General features: G+C 42.8%; 1 protein-coding gene across 1 annotated transcript in view; it reads left to right on the forward strand.

Moving 5' to 3' along the window:
* The window catches only part of LOC139419360 (dorsal-ventral patterning tolloid-like protein 1), a 79,794-nt gene that overhangs the window by 28,367 nt on the left and 33,927 nt on the right, over positions 1 to 17,500 (forward strand). The window contains exons 9-12 of the mRNA XM_071169299.1: positions 9,573 to 9,688; positions 10,713 to 10,815; positions 11,541 to 11,657; positions 12,157 to 12,302. Of these exons, the coding sequence (XP_071025400.1) occupies positions 9,573 to 9,688; positions 10,713 to 10,815; positions 11,541 to 11,657; positions 12,157 to 12,302 (482 nt within the window). The remainder of the gene's footprint in view (positions 1 to 9,572; positions 9,689 to 10,712; positions 10,816 to 11,540; positions 11,658 to 12,156; positions 12,303 to 17,500) is intronic.

Here is a 17,500-nt window from a genome sequence, read left to right on the forward strand (position 1 = left end):
ATGTTTTGGAATCAAAACATTACTGCACGTAAGGCGCCAGTATAAACTGATTTTTTGGGATATAAATACGCACATTATCGAACAAAACATACATGTATTGTGTTACATGATGTTCTATGAGTGTCATCTGATGAAGATCATCAAAGGTTAGTGATTAATTGTATCTCTATTTCTGCTTTTTGTGACTCCTATCTTTGGCAGGAAAATGGCTGTGTGTGTTTTTGTGACTTGGCTATGACCTAACACAATCATATGTTGTAAAGCTGTAAATCATTTTTGAAATCGGACACGATGGGTAGATGAACAAGATCTTTCATTTGCTGTATTGGACTTGTTAATGTGTGAAAACTACATATTTCTAAAATATATTTTTGAATTTCGCACACTGCCTTTTCAGCGGAATGTCTGCCCTACACAGGTTTTAACCCCTAACCCTGAACCCTTAACCCCTAACCCTTTACCCCTAACCCTTTACCCTTAACCCCTAATCCTAAACCTTAACCTCAAACCCCTAACCCTCAAACTAACCCTAACCCCTAACCCTGAACCCTTAACCCCTAACCCTTAACCCCTAACCCTCAAACTAACCCTAAGGATTGAAGGCCGGAGACTTTAATGCAGGGAAATTTAAATTAGTTTTACCAAATTTCTGCCAGCATATTAAATGTGAAAAACTCTAGACCACCTTTACTCCACACACAGAGATGTGAACAAAGCTCTCCCTCACCTTCCATTTGGAAAATCTGACCATAATTCTATCCTCCTGATTCCTGCTTAGAAGGAAAAATTAAAGCAGGAAGTAGCAGTGACTCGGTCTATAAAAAAGTGATCAGATGAAGCAGATGCTAAACTACCGGTCTGTTTTGCTGTCACAGACTGGAACATGTTCTGGGATTTATCTGATGGCATTGAGGAGTACACCACTTCAGTCACCGGCTTCACCAATCAGTGCATCGAGGACGTCATCCTCACAGTGACCGTGCGTACATACCCCAACCAGAAGCCATGGATTACAGGCAACATTCGCACTGAGCTAAAGGGTAGAGCTGCCGCTTTCAAGAAGCGGGACTCTAACTCAGAAGTTTATAAGAAATCCTGCTATGCCCTCCAACGAACTATCAAACAGGCAAAGCGTCAATACAGGGCTAAGATCGAATCATACTACACCGGCTCCGACACTCATCTTATGTGGCAGGGCTTGTAAACTATTACAGATTACTATGGGAAGCCCAGCCGTGAGCTGCCCAGCCTTCCAGACGAGCTAAATTACTTCTATGCTCGCTTCGAGGCAAGTGACACTGAAATATGCATGAGAGCATCAGCTGTTCCGGATGACTGTGTGATCACGCTCTCCGCAGCAGGGTTGTGACAAAAACTCACACTCATTCTTATGTTAAGTAAATGTATTGTATAGTGTGTGTGGCAGGCTTACAACGATATCAAAAAACAACATTTGAGAGTGCACTGACCCTGGTGCTTGAGGGGATTACAGAATGTTACAGTAGAATATAGAATGGTACAGTAGAATGTCAGAATGAATATTAGGATTAAAATATTATAATAGAATGTTACAGTAGAATGTCAGAATAGAATGTTAGAATAAAATGTTAGAATAAAATGTTACAATAGAATGTCAGAATAGAATGTTAGAATAAAATGTTACAATAGAATGTCAGAATATAATGTTAGAATATAATGTTACAGTAGAATGTTAGAATATAATGTTATAATATAATGTTACAGTAGAATGTCAGAATAGAATGTTACAATAGAATGTTACAATAGAATGTCAGAATAAAATGTCAGAATCGAATGTTAGAATTTTAGAATAAAATGTTCCAATAGAATGTCAAAATAGAATGTTAAAATAAAATGTTGCAATAGTATGTCAGAATAGAATGTTAGAATAGAATGTTAGAATTTAATTTTAGAATATGTTTTATTCATTTTATTGTAACATTCTGTTGTAACATTCTATTGTAACAATCTATTGTACCATTCTATTGTAACATTCCATTCTGACAGTCTATTGAAGCAACTTTGGCTCAACATCTGCACATACTGTCCTAATGTCTGTGTATAAGATGTGTGTGTGAGTCAGCATTCATACTGTCCTGATGTCTGTGTATAAGATGTGTGTGTGAGTGAGCATTCATTCATGCGTGTGTGTGTGTGTGTGTGTGTGTGTGTGTGTGTGTGTGTGTGTGTGTGTGTGTGTGTGTGTGTGTGTGTGTGTGTGTGTGTGTGTGTGTGTGTGTGTGTGTGTGTGTGTGTGTGTGTGTGTGTGTGTGTGTGCATACTTGCATGCGTGTGTGGTGAACCCAGCTGTAGTCCTTATGAGATCATATGTGACAACTGACAGATGAGCCGGGCCCTAGGGCACTCTGGGTGAAAACATCATGCATGATGGGAGACTCATCTCACTACGAGAGAGATGGAGGGAGAGAAGGAAAGAGAGTTGGAGGGAGATATGGAACGAGAGATGGAGGAGAGATGGAGGGAGATATGGAGGGAGAGAAGGAGAGATTGAGGGAGAGATGGATAGGGAGATGGAGAGAGAGATGGATAGGGAGATGGAGAGAGATGGAGCGAAAGATTAAGACAGATGGAGAAAGAGATGAGAGAGAGATAAAGAGATGTGAAAGACAGAGAGAGATGGAGGGAGAGATGTAAAAGATAGAGAGCGATGGATGTTGAGGTGAAATATAGTGAGAGAGGTGATAAAGATAGAGAGAGAGAGATGGGAGTAGAGAGAGATGGAGGGAGAGGTTAAAAGATATATATATATATATATATATATATTTATAGAGAGAGAGATGGGAGTAGAGAGAGATGGAGGGAGAGGTTAAAAGATATATATATATATATATTTATAGAGAGAGAGATGGGAGTAGAGATGGTAAAGATAGAGAGAGATGGGAGTAGAGATGGTAAAGATAGAGAGAGATGGGAGTAGAGATGGTAAAGATAGAGAGAGATGGGAGTAGAGATGGTAAAGACAGAGAGAGATGGGAGTAGAGATGGTAAAGATAGAGAGAGATGGGAGTAGAGATGGTAAAGATAGAGAGATAGATGGGAGTAGAGATGGTAAAGACAGAGAGAGAGATGGGAGTAGAGATGGTAAAGATAGAGAGAGAGATGGGAGTAGAAATGGTAAAGACAGAGAGAGAGATGGAGTAGAGATGGTAAAGATAGAGAGAGATGGGAGTAGAGATGGTAAAGATAGAGAGAGATGGGAGTAGAGATGGTAAAGACAGAGAGAGAGAGATGGGAGTAGAGATGGTAAAGATAGAGAGAGATGGGAGTAGAGATGGTAAAGATAGAGAGAGATGGGAGTAGAGATGGTAAAGACAGAGAGAGAGAGATGGGAGTAGAGATGGTAAAGATAGAGAGAGAGATGAGAGTAGAGATGGTAAAGATAGAGAGAGAGAGGAGTAGAGATGGTAAAGATAGAGAGAGATGGGAGTAGAGATGTAAAGACAGAGAGAGAGATGGGAGTAGAGATGGTAAAGATAGAGAGAGATGGGAGTAGAGATGGTAAAGACAGAGAGAGATGGGAGTAGAGATGGTAAGGATAGAGAGAGATGGGAGTAGAGATGGTAAAGATAGAGAGAGAGATGGGAGTAGAGATGGTAAAGACAGAGAGAGAGATGGGAGTAGAGATGGTAAAGATAGAGAGAGAGATGGGAGTAGAGATGGTAAAGATAGAGAGATAGATGGGAGTAGAGATTGTAAAGATATAGAGAGATTTGAGTAGAGATGGTAAAGATAGAGAGAGAGATGGGAGTAGAGATGGTAAAGACAGAGAGAGAGATGGGAGTAGAGATGGTAAAGATAGAGAGAGAGATGGGAGTAGAGATGGTAAAGATAGAGAGAGAGATGGGAGTAGAGATTGTAAAGATACAGAGAGATTTGAGTAGAGATGGTAAAGATAGAGAGAGAGATGGGAGTAGAGATGGTAAAGACAGAGAGAGAGATGGGAGTAGAGATGGTAAAGATAGAGAGAGGGATGGGAGTAGAGATGGTAAAGATAGAGAGAGAGATGGGAGTAGAGATTGTAAAGATATAGAGAGATTTGAGTAGAGATGGTAAAGATAGAGAGAGAGATGGGAGTAGAGATGGTAAAGATAGAGAGAGAGATGGGAGTAGAGATGGTAAAGATAGAGAGAGAGATGGGAGTAGAGATGGTAAAGATAGAGAGAGAGATGGGAGTAGAGATTGTAAAGATAGAGAGAGAGATGGGAGTAGAGATGGTAAAGACACAGAGAGAGAGAGAGGGGGGTAGAGATGGTAAAGACAGAGAGAGAGATGGGAGTAGAGATGGTAAAGATAGAGAGAGATGTGAGTAGAGATGGTAAAGATAGAGAGAGAGATGGGAGTAGAGATGGTAAAGATAGAGAGAGAGATGGGAGTAGAGATGGTAAAGATAGAGAGAGAGATGGGAGTAGAGATGGTAAAGATAGAGAGAGAGATGGGAGTAGAGATGGTAAAGATAGAGAGAGATGGGAGTAGAGATGGTAAAGATAGAGAGAGATGGGAGTAGAGATGGTAAAGATAGAGAGAGATGGGAGTAGAGATGGTAAAGACAGAGAGAGAGATGGGAGTAGAGATGTTAAAGATAGAGAGAGAGATGGGAGTAGAGATGGTAAAGATAGAGAGAGAGATGGGAGTAGAGAAGGTAAAGATAGAGAGAGGGATGGGAGTAGAGATGGTAAAGATAGAGAGCGAGATGGGAGTAGAGATGGTAAAGATAGAGAGAGAGATGGGAGTAGAGATGGTAAAGACAGAGAGAGATTTGAGTAGAGATGGTAAAGATAGAGAGAGATGGGAGTAGAGATGGTAAAGACAGAGAGAGATGGGAGTAGAGATGGTAAAGACAGAGAGAGAAATGGGAGTAGAGACGGTAAAGACAGAGAGAGATGGTAAAGATAGAGAGCGAGATGGGAGTAGAGATGGTAAAGATCGAGAGAGAGATGGGAGTAGAGATGGTAAAGATAGAGAGAGATGGGAGTAGAGATGGTAAAGATAGAGAGAGAGATGGGAGTAGAGATGGTAAAGATAGAGAGAGATGGGAGTAGAGATGGTAAAGATAGAGAGAGAGATGGGAGTAGAGATGGTAAAGATAGAGAGAGATGGGAGTAGAGATGGTAAAGATAGAGAGAGAGAGAGAGAGATGTAAAGGAGTAGAGATGGTAAAGATCGAGAGAGAGATGGGAGTAGAGATGGTAAAGATAGAGAGAGATGGGAGTAGAGATGGTAAAGATAGAGAGAGAGATGGGAGTAGAGATGGTAAAGACAGAGAGAGAGATGGGAGTAGAGAAGGTAAAGATAGAGAGAGATGGGAGTAGAGATGGTAAAGATAGAGAGAGATGGGAGTAGAGATGGTAAAGATAGAGAGAGAGATGGGAGTAGAGATGGTAAAGATAGAGAGAGAGATGGGAGTAGAGATGGTAAAGATAGAGAGAGAGATGGGAGTAGAGATGGTAAAGACAGAGAGAGATGGGAGTAGAGATGGTAAAGATAGAGAGAGAGATGGGAGTAGAGATGGTAAAGATAGAGAGAGAGATGGGAGTAGAGATGGTAAAGATAGAGAGAGAGATGGGAGTAGAGATGGTAAAGATAGAGAGAGAGATGGGAGTAGAGATGGTAAAGATAAAGATAGAGAGAGATGGGAGTAGAGATGGTAAAGATAGAGAGAGAGATGGGAGTAGAGATGGTAAAGACAGAGAGAGAGATGGGAGTAGAGATGGTAAAGACAGAGAGAGATGGGAGTAGAGATGGTAAAGAAAGAGAGAGAGATGGGAGTAGAGATGGTAAAGATAGAGAGAGAGATGGGAGTAGAGATGGTAAAGATGGAGAGAGAGAGATGGGAGTAGAGATGGTAAAGACAGAGAGAGATGGGAGAGAGATGGTAAAGATAGAGAGAGATGGTGGGAGTAGAGATGGTAAAGAGAGAGAGAGATGGGAGTAGAGATGGTAAAGATAGAGAGAGATGGGAGTAGAGATGGTAAAGATAGAGAGAGAGATGGGAGTAGAGATGGTAAAGACAGAGAGAGATGGGAGTAGAGATGGTAAAGATAGAGAGAGATGGGAGTAGAGATGGTAAAGAGAGAGAGAGATGGGAGTAGAGATGGTAAAGATAGAGAGAGAGATGGAGTAAAGACAGAGAGAGAGAGATGGTAAGAGATGGTAGAGAGATAGAGAGAGAGATGGGAGTAGAGATGGTAAAGACAGAGAGAGAGATGGGAGTAGAGATGGTAAAGATAGAGATGGTAAAGAGAGAGATGGGAGTAGAGATGGTAAAGAGAGAGAGAGATGGGAGTAGAGATGGTAAAGATAGAGAGAGATGGGAGTAGAGATGGTAAAGACAGAGAGAGAGATGGGAGTAGAGATGGTAAAGATAGAGAGAGAGATGGGAGTAGAGATGGTAAAGACAGAGAGAGAGATGGAGTAGAGAGAGAGAGAGAGAGGAGATGGTAAAGTAGAGATGGTAAAGACAGAGAGAGAGATGGGAGTAGAGATGGTAAAGAGAGAGAGATGGGAGTAGAGATGGTAAAGATAGAGAGAGAGATGGGAGTAGAGATGGTAAAGATAGAGAGAGAGATGGGAGTAGAGATGGTAAAGATAGAGAGAGAGATGGGAGTAGAGATGGTAAAGATAGAGAGAGAGAGATGGGAGTAGAGATGGTAAAGATAGAGAGAGATGGGAGTAGAGATGGTAAAGATAGAGAGAGATGGGAGTAGAGATGGTAAAGATAGAGAGAGATGGGAGTAGAGATGGTAAAGACAGAGAGAGAGATGGGAGTAGAGATGTTAAAGATAGAGAGAGAGATGGGAGTAGAGATGGTAAAGATAGAGAGAGAGATGGGAGTAGAGAAGGTAAAGATAGAGAGAGGGATGGGAGTAGAGATGGTAAAGATAGAGAGCGAGATGGGAGTAGAGATGGTAAAGATAGAGAGAGATGGGAGTAGAGATGGTAAAGACAGAGAGAGATTTGAGTAGAGATGGTAAAGATAGAGAGAGATGGGAGTAGAGATGGTAAAGACAGAGAGAGATGGGAGTAGAGATGGTAAAGACAGAGAGAGAAATGGGAGTAGAGATGGTAAAGACAGAGAGAGATGGTAAAGATAGAGAGCGAGATGGGAGTAGAGATGGTAAAGATAGAGAGAGAGAGAGAGAGAGATGGGAGTAGAGATGGTAAAGATAGAGAGAGATGGGAGTAGAGATGGTAAAGATAGAGAGAGAGATGGGAGTAGAGATGGTAAAGATAGAGAGAGATGGGAGTAGAGATGGTAAAGATAGAGAGAGAGATGGGAGTAGAGATGGTAAAGATAGAGAGAGATGGGAGTAGAGATGGTAAAGACAGAGAGAGATGGGAGTAGAGATGGTAAAGATAGAGAGAGAGATGGGAGTAGAGATGGTAAAGATAGAGAGAGATGGGAGTAGAGATGGTAAAGATAGAGAGAGAGATGGGAGTAGAGATGGTAAAGACAGAGAGAGAGATGGGAGTAGAGAAGGTAAAGATAGAGAGAGATGGGAGTAGAGATGGTAAAGATAGAGAGAGATGGGAGTAGAGATGGTAAAGATAGAGAGAGAGATGGGAGTAGAGATGGTAAAGATAGAGAGAGAGATGGAGTAGAGATGGTAAAGATAGAGAGAGAGATGGGAGTAGAGATGGTAAAGACAGAGAGAGATGGGAGTAGAGATGGTAAAGATAGAGAGAGAGATGGGAGTAGAGATGGTAAAGATAGAGAGAGAGATGGAGTAGAGATGGTAAAGATAGAGAGAGAGATGGGAGTAGAGATGGTAAAGACAGAGAGAGAGATGGGAGTAGAGATGGTAAAGACAGAGAGAGATGGGAGTAGAGATGGTAAAGACAGAGAGAGAGATGGGAGTAGAGATGGTAAAGACAGAGAGAGAGATGGGAGTAGAGATGGTAAAGACAGAGAGAGATGGGAGTAGAGATGGTAAAGACAGAGAGAGAGATGGGAGTAGAGATGGTAAAGATAGAGAGAGAGATGGGAGTAGAGATGGTAAAGATAGAGAGAGAGATGGGAGTAGAGATGGTAAAGACAGAGAGAGATGGTAAAGATAGAGAGAGATGGTAAAGATAGAGAGAGAGAGATGGGAGTAGAGATGGTAAATATAGAGAGAGATGGGAGTAGAGATGGTAAAGATAGAGAGAGAGAGATGGGAGTAGAGATGGTAAAGACAGAGAGAGATGGGAGTAGAGATGGTAAAGATAGAGAGAGAGATGGGAGTAGAGATGGTAAAGATAGAGAGAGAGATGGAGTAGAGATGGTAAATATAGAGAGAGAGATGGGAGTAGAGATGGTAAAGACAGAGAGAGAGATGGGAGTAGAGATGGTAAAGACAGAGAGAGATGGGAGTAGAGATGGTAAAGATAGAGAGAGATGGGAGTAGAGATGGTAAAGACAGAGAGAGAGATGGGAGTAGAGATGGTAAAGACAGAGAGAGAGATGGGAGTAGAGATGGTAAAGACAGAGAGAGATGGGAGTAGAGATGGTAAAGACAGAGAGAGAGATGGGAGTAGAGATGGTAAAGATAGAGAGAGAGATGGGAGTAGAGATGGTAAAGATAGAGAGAGAGATGGGAGTAGAGATGGTAAAGACAGAGAGAGATGGTAAAGATAGAGAGAGATGGTAAAGATAGAGAGAGAGAGATGGGAGTAGAGATGGTAAATATAGAGAGAGATGGGAGTAGAGATGTTAAAGACAGAGAGAGAGATGGGAGTAGAGATGGTAAATACAGAGAGAGATGGTAAAGATAGAGAGAGATGGTAAAGATAGAGAGAGAGAGATGGGAGTAGAGATGGTAAATATAGAGAGAGATGGGAGTAGAGATGTTAAAGACAGAGAGAGAGATGGGAGTAGAGATGGTAAATACAGAGAGAGATGGTAAAGATAGAGAGAGATGGTAAAGATAGAGAGAGATGGTAAAGATAGAGAGAGATGGTAAAGATAGAGAGAGATGGTAAAGATAGAGAGAGATGGTAAAGATAGAGAGAGATGGTAAAGATAGAGAGAGATGGTAAAGATAGAGAGAGATGGTAAAGATAGAGAGAGATGGTAAAGATAGAGAGAGATGGTAAAGATAGAGGTGTTTCATTTTCCATGTTCATCCTTTTAGATATATTATTGTTCTATTGTCTCCATTTCATTGTTGTTATTGTTATAATTTCTTATTATAATGTAATACCATTTACATGACTATTCATAATTAATATTGATACAGTGTTGTTCATGCCAATAGAGAAGCGTGAATTGGAATTTGGGTTTAAACTGAAGAAGTGTAAAAGAGGTGGGTCTTTCAGCTTAACCAATGAGATATTGCATAGAAAAGAGTAACCTCTCTCTCTCTCTGTCTCTCTCTCTCTCTCTCTCTCTCTCTCTCTCTCTCTCTCTCTCTCTCTCTCTCTCTCTCTCTCTCTCTGTCTCTCTCTCTCTCTCTCTCTCTCTCTCTCTCTCTCTGTGTGTGTGTGTGTGTGTGCGTGTGTGTTTGTGTGTGTGTGTCTGTGTGTGTGTGTGTGTGTGTGTGTTTGTGTGTGTGTAGCGTGCGGGGAGACCCTACAGGAGTCGACAGGTAACTTCTCGTCGCCCGGTTACCCCAACGGTTATCCCTCATACACACACTGTGTCTGGAGGGTCTCTGTCACCCCGGGAGAGAAGGTAAACACACACAGAGAGATAGGGGAGAGAAGGTAAACACACACAGAGAGATAGGGGAGATAAGGTAAACACACACAGAGATAGGGGAGAGAAGGTGAACACAGAGATATAGTGGAGGGAAGGTAAACACAGAGAGAGATAGGGGAGAGACGGTAAACACAGAGAGAGATAGGGGAGAGAAGGTAAACACACACAGAGAGATAGGGGAGGGAAGGTAAACACAGAGATATAGGGAGAGAAGGTAAACACAGAGAGATATAGGGGAGAGAAGGTAAACACAGAGAGAGATAGGGGAGAGAAGGTAAACACAGAGAGATATAGGGGAGAGAAGGTAAACACAGAGAGAGATAGGGGAGTGAAGGTAAACACAGAGAGAGATAGGGGAGAGAAGGTAAACACACACAGAGATATAGGGGAGAGAAGGTAAACACACAGAGAGATAGGGGAGAGAAGGTAAACACAGAGAGATAGGGGAGAGAAAGTAAACACACAGAGAGATATAGGGGAGAGAAGGTAAACACACACAGATATATAGGGGAGAGAAGGTAAACACACAGAGAGATATAGGGGAGAGAAGATAAACACACAGAGATATAGGGGAGAGAAGGTAAACACAGAGAGATATGGGGGAGGGAAGGTAAACACAGAGATATAGGGGAGAGAAGGTAAACACACAGAGAGATATAGGGGAGAGAAGGTAAACACAGAGAGAGATATAGGGGAGAGAAGGTAAACACACACAGATATATAGGGGAGAGAAGGTAAACACACAGAGAGATATAGGGGAGAGAAGGTAAACACACACAGAGATATAGGGGAGAGAAGGTAAACACACAGAGAGATATAGGGGAGAGAAGGTAAACACAGAGATATAGAGGAGAGAAGGTATAAACACAGAGAGAGATATAGGGGAGAGAAGGTAAACACACACCCTCTCTCTAACCACTCCCCTCTTTCTCTCCCCCCACCTCTCTCTCTCTCTCTCCCCTCTTTCTCTCCCCCCCGCACTCTCTCTACCCCCCAGATTGTTCTAAACTTTACCACTATGGACCTGTATAAGAGCTCTCTCTGTTGGTATGACTACATAGAAGTTAGAGATGGATACTGGAGGAAGGCCCCACTGCTAGGTAAGAGAGATAGAGAGAGAGAGAGAGAGAGAGCGAGAGAGTGTGTGTTGTGTTCATTTGTTTATGTCTGACTTGTAGTTCAATTCAAATGATTGCTTTGTTTGTGCGTGTGTGTGTATGTGTGTGTCTCTGTGTGTGTGTGTGTGTGTGCGTGTGTACTGTGTGTGTGTGTGTGTGCGTGTGCGTGTGCGTGTGCGCGTGTGTACTGTTTGTGTGTGTGTGTGTATGTGTGTGCGTGTGTGCACTGTGCGTGTGAGTTTGTGTGTGTGTGTGTGTGTGTACTGTGCGTGTGTGTGTATGTCTCTCTGTGTGTGTGTGTGTGTGTGTGTGTGTGTGTCCGTGCGTGCGTGCGTGTGTGTGTGTGTGTGTGTGTGTGCGTGTGTGTGTGTGCGTGTGTATGTCTCTCTGTGTGTGTGTGTGTGTGTGTGTGTGTGTGTGTGTGTGTGTGTGTGTGTGTGTGTGTGTGTGTGTGTGTGTATGTGTGTGCGTGTGCGTGTGTGTACTGTGCGTGTGAGTTTGTGTGTGTGTGTGTGTGTGTACTGTGCGTGTGTGTGTATGTCTCTCTGTGTGTGTGTGTGTGTGTGTGTGTGTCCGTGCATGCGTGCGTGTATGTGTGTGTGTGTGTGTGTGCGTGTGTGTGTGTGCGTGTGTGTGTGTATGTCTCTCTGTGTGTGTGTGTGTGTGTGTGTGTGTGTGTGTGTGTGTGTGTGTGTGTGTGTGTATAGGTAGGTTCTGTGGGGATCAGGTTCCTGAGGGTCTGGTGTCGGCAGAGAGTCGGATGTGGATTGAGTTCCGAAGCAGCAGTAACTGGGTGGGAAAGGGATTCACAGCTGTTTATGAAGGTACCACACACACACACACACACACACTCACACGCACACGCACAGTACACACACGCACATGCACACACACATACACACACGCGCAAGCGCACGCGCACGCACGCACGCACGCACACACACACACACACACACACACACAGTAACTGGGTGGGAAAGGGATTCACAGCTGTTTATGAAGGTACCACACACACACACACACACACACACACACACACACATTTTATTTGTAATTCTCATCCAATAAATATAAATACATTAATTTCTCCCTCCTCTCCCCTCCCCCTCTTCCTCCCTTCTCCTCTCTCCTCCCTCCTCTCCTCCCTCCCCCTCTTCCTCCCTTCTCCTCTCTCCTTCCTCCTCTCTTCTCTCCCATCTTCCTTCCCTTCCCCTCTCTTCTCCCCCCTCTTCCCTGCACTCTTCCTCACCCTCTCCTCTCGCCTCCCTCCTCTCCTCTCTCCCCTCTTCCTCCCCCTCTCCTCCCCTTCCTCCCCTCTTGTAGCTGTCTGTGGAGGAGAGATCTTGAAGGATCAGGGCCAGATTCAGTCCCCTAACTATCCTGATGACTACCGTCCATCTAAAGACTGTGTTTGGAGGATCACTGTCTCAGAGGGGTACAACGTAGGACTCAGCTTCCAGGCCTTTGAGGTGACACCCCCTGTCTGTCTGTCTGTCTGTCTGTCTCGCTCTCTCTGTTCTTCTGTCTCTCTCCTCTTTCTCTGTCGTTCTCTCTCACATGCTCGTGTGCGGGTGTGTGTCTGTTTGGCAAAGCCCCTGGTACTAATTCAATAAGAAATGTATCTGAACTCTGAATGACCTCTAGAATACTCCCTATGACTGAAACTATGATTGAACTGAATCTATGACTGAACTGAAACTATGACTGAACTGAAACTATGACTTAAACTATGACTGAGCTGAAACTATGACTGAACTGAAACTATGACTGAAACTATGACTGAGCTGAAACTATGACTGAACTGAAACTATGACTGAAACTATGACTGAACTGAAACTATGACTGAAACTATGACTAAACTGAAACTATGACTGAACTGAAACTATGACTGAAACTATGACTGAACTGAAACTATGACTGAAACTATGACTGAACTGAAACTATGACTGAAACTATGACTGAACTGAAACTATGACTGACCTGAAACTATGACTGAAACTATGACTGAACTGAAACTATGACTGAAACTACTGAAACTATGACTGAACTGAAACTATGACTGAAACTATGACTTAACTGAAACTATGACTGAAACTATGACTGAACTGAAACTATGATTTAAAATATGACTGAACTGAAACTATGACTGAAACTATGACTGAACTGAAACTATGACTGAACTGAAACTATGACTGAAACTATGACTGAACTGAAACTATGACTGAAACTATGACTGAACTGAAACTATGATTTAAACTATGACTGAACTGAAACTATGACTGAACTGAAACTATGACTGAACTGAAACTATGACTGAAACTATGACTGAACTGAAACTATGACTTAACTGAAACTATGACTGAAACTATGACTGAACTGAAACTATGATTTAAACTATGACTGAAACTATGACTGAACTGAAACTATGATTTAAACTATGACTGAACTGAATCTATGACTGAACTGAAACTATGACTGAACTGAAACTATGACTGAACTGAAACTATGACTGAACTGAAACTATGACTGAACTGAATCTATGACTGAACTGAAACTATGACTGAACTGAAACTATGACTTAAACTATGACTGAGCTGAAACTATGACTGAACTGAAACTATGACTGAACTGAAACTATGACTGAAACTATGACTGAACTGAAACTATGACTGAAACTATGACTGAAACTATGACTGAACTGAAACTATGACTGAAACTATGACTGAACTGAAACTATGATTTAAACTATGACTGAACTGAAACTATGACTGAACTGAAACTATGACTGAACTGAAACTATGACTGAACTGAAACTATGACTGAAACTATGACTGAACTGAAACTATGACTGAAACTATGACTGAACTGAAACTATGACTGAAACTATGACTGAAACTATGACTGAACTGAAACTATGACTGAAACTATGACTGAACTGAAACTATGACTGAACTGAAACTATGACTGAAACTATGACTGAACTGAAACTATGACTGAAACTATGACTGAACTGAAACTATGACTGAAACTATGACTGAACTGAAACTATGATTTAAACTATGACTGAACTGAAACTATGACTGAAACTATGACTGAACTGAAACTATGACTGAAACTATGACTGAACTGAAACTATGACTGAAACTATGACTGAACTGAAACTATGACTTAACTGAAACTATGACTGAAACTATGATTTAAACTATGACTGAACTGAAACTATGACTGAACTGAAACTATGACTTAACTGAAACTATGACTGAAACTATGATTTAAACTATGACTGAACTGAAACTATGACTTAACTGGAACTATGACTGAAACTATGATTTAAACTATGACTGAACTGAAACTATGACTGAAACTATGACTGAACTGAAACTATGACTGAAACTATGACTGAACTGAAACTATGACTGAACTGAAACTATGACTGAACTGAAACTATGATTGAAACTATGACTGAACTGAAACTATGACTGAACTGAAACTATGACTGAAACGATGACTGAAGTGAATCTATGAGTGAACTGAAACTAGGACTGAAACTATGACTGAAACTATGACTGAACTGAAACTATGACTGAACTGAAACTATGACTGAACTGAAACTATGACTGAAACGATGACTGAAGTGAATCTATGAGTGAACTGAAACTAGGACTGAAACATTGAATGAACTGAAACTATGACTGATACTGTGGATTAACTGAAAGTGTGACACAGAGACGTGTACAAAGCTCTCCCTCGCCCTCAATTTGGCAAATCTGACCATAACTCTATCCTCCTGAATATATTACAAACAACAACTAAAGCAGGAAGCACCAGTGACTCCGTCAATAAGAAAGTGGTCAGATGAAGCAGATGCTAAACTACAGGACTGTTTTGCACAGACTGGAACATGTTCCGGGATTTATCTGATGGCATTGAGGAGTACACCACATCAGTCACTGGCTTTATCAATAGGTGCATTGATGATGTCATCCGCACAGTGACTGTACGTACATACCCCAACCAGAAGCCATGGGCTACAGGCAACATTTGCACTGAGCTATCCTGGACTTCCTGACGGGCCGCCCCCAGGTGGTGAGGGTAGGTAGCAACACATCCGCTACGCTGATCTTCAACACTGGGGCCCCTCAGGGGTGCGTGATCAGTCCCCTCCTGTACTCCCTGTTCACTCATGACTGCATGGCCAGGCCCGACTCCAACACCGTCACTAAGTTTGCTGATGACACAACGGTGGTAGGCCTGAACACCGACAACGATGAGACAGCCTATAGGGAGGAGGTCAGAGACCTGGCAGTGTGATGCCAGGACAACAACCTCTCCCTCAATGAAAGACAAGGAGCTGATCGTGGACTACAGGAAAAGGAGGACCGAAACAGGCCCCCATGAACATCGATGGGGTTGCAGTGGAGCGGGTTGAGAGTTTCAAGTTCCTTGTTGTCCACATCACCAACAAACTACCATGGTTCAAACACACCAAGACGTGAAGAGGGCAAAACCTATTGTCAAAGGCTCCAGCCACCCAAGTCGTAGACTGTTCTCTCTGCTACCGCACAGCAAGCGGTACCGGAGCGCCAAGTCTAGGTCCAAGAGGTTTCTAAACCATCAATCATTCAAATTTATTTAGAAAAGCCCATGTTACATCAGCCGATGTTACAAAGCCCGAACAGCTAATCAAAGGGCTACCCAGACCTTCTTCTACACTGCTGCTACTCTCTGTTTATTATCTATGGTCACTTTAACTCTACCTACATATTACCTCAATTACCTCGACTAACCGGTGCCCCCTGCACATTGACTCTGTATCGGTACCCCCTGTATATAGCCTCCACATTGACTCTGTACCGGTACCCCCTGTATATAGCCTCCACATTGACTCTGTACTGGTACCCCCTGTATATAGCCTCCACATTGACTATGTACCGTAATACCCTGTATATAGCCTCCACATTGACTCTGTACCGTAATACCCTGTATATAGCCTCCACATTGACTCTGTACCGTAATACCCTGTATATAGCCTCCACATTGACTCTGTACCGTAATACCCTGTATATAGCCTGCACATTGACTCTGTATCGGTACCCCCTGTATATAGCCTCCACATTGACTCTGTACCGTAATACCCTGTATATAGCCTCCACATTGACTCTGTACCGTTATACCCTGTATATAGCCTGCACATTGACTCTGTATCGGTACCCCCTGTATATAGTCTCCACATTGACTCTGTACTGGTACCCCCTGTATATAGTCCCCACATTGACTCTGTACTGGTACCCCCTGTATATAGCCTCCACATTGACTCTGTACCGGTACCCCCTGTATATAGTCTCCACATTGACTCTGTACTGGTACCCCCTGTATATAGCCTCCACATTGACTCTGTAGTGGTACCCCCTGTATATAGCCTCCACATTGACTCTGTACCAGTACCCCCTGTATATAGTCTCCACATTGACTCTGTACTGGTACCCCCTGTATATAGCCTCCACATTGACTCTGTAGTGGTACCCCCTGTATATAGCCTCCACATTGACTCTGTACCGTAATACCCTGTATATAGCCTGCACATTGACTCTGTATCGGTACCCCCTGTATATAGTCTCCACATTGACTCTGTACCAGTACCCCCTGTATATAGTCTCCACATTGACTCTGTACCAGTACCCCCTGTATATAGTCTCCACATTGACTCTGTATCGGTACCCCCTATATATAGTCTCCACATTGACTCTGTACTGGTACCCCCTGTATATAGCCTCCACATTGACTCTGTAGTGGTACCCCCTGTATATAGCCTCCACATTGACTCTGTACCGTAATACCCTGTATATAGCCTCCACATTGACTCTGTACCGGTACCCCCTGTATATAGCCTCCACATTGACTCTGTACTGGTACCCCCTGTATATAGCCTCCACATTGACTCTGTACCGTAATACCCTGTATATAGCCTCCACATTGACTCTGTACCGTAATACCCTGTATATAGCCTCCACATTGACTCTGTACTGATACCCCCTGTATATAGCCTCCACATTGACTCTGTACCGTAATACCCTGTATATAGCCTCCACATTGACTCTGTACCGTAATACCCTGTATATAGCCTGCACATTGACTCTGTATCGGTACCCCCTGTATATAGTCTCCACATTGACTCTGTACCAGTACCCCCTGTATATAGTCTCCACATTGATTCTGTACTGGTATCCCCTGTATATAGTCTCCACATTGACTCGGTACCGTAACACCCTGTATATAGCCTCCACATTGACTCTGTACCAGTACCCCCTGTATATAGTCTCCACATTGACTCTATACCGTAATACCCTGTATATAGCCTCCACATTGACTCTGTACCGTAATACCCTGTATATAGCCTCCACATTGACTCTGTACCGTAATACCCTGTATATAGCCTCCACATTGACTCTGTACCATAACACCCTGTATATAGCCTCCACATTGACTCTGTACCAGTACCCCCTGTATATAGTCTCCACATTAACTCTGTACTGGTACCCCCTGTATATAGCCTCCACATTGACTCTGTACCGGTACCCCTGTATATAGCCTCCACATTGACTCTGTACAGTAATACCCTGTATATAGCCTCCATATTGACTCTGTACCATAACACCCTGTATATAGC

This window comes from Oncorhynchus clarkii, chromosome 10 (genome assembly GCF_045791955.1).
Source record: "Oncorhynchus clarkii lewisi isolate Uvic-CL-2024 chromosome 10, UVic_Ocla_1.0, whole genome shotgun sequence".
Taxonomy (NCBI): Eukaryota; Metazoa; Chordata; class Actinopteri; order Salmoniformes; family Salmonidae; genus Oncorhynchus; species Oncorhynchus clarkii.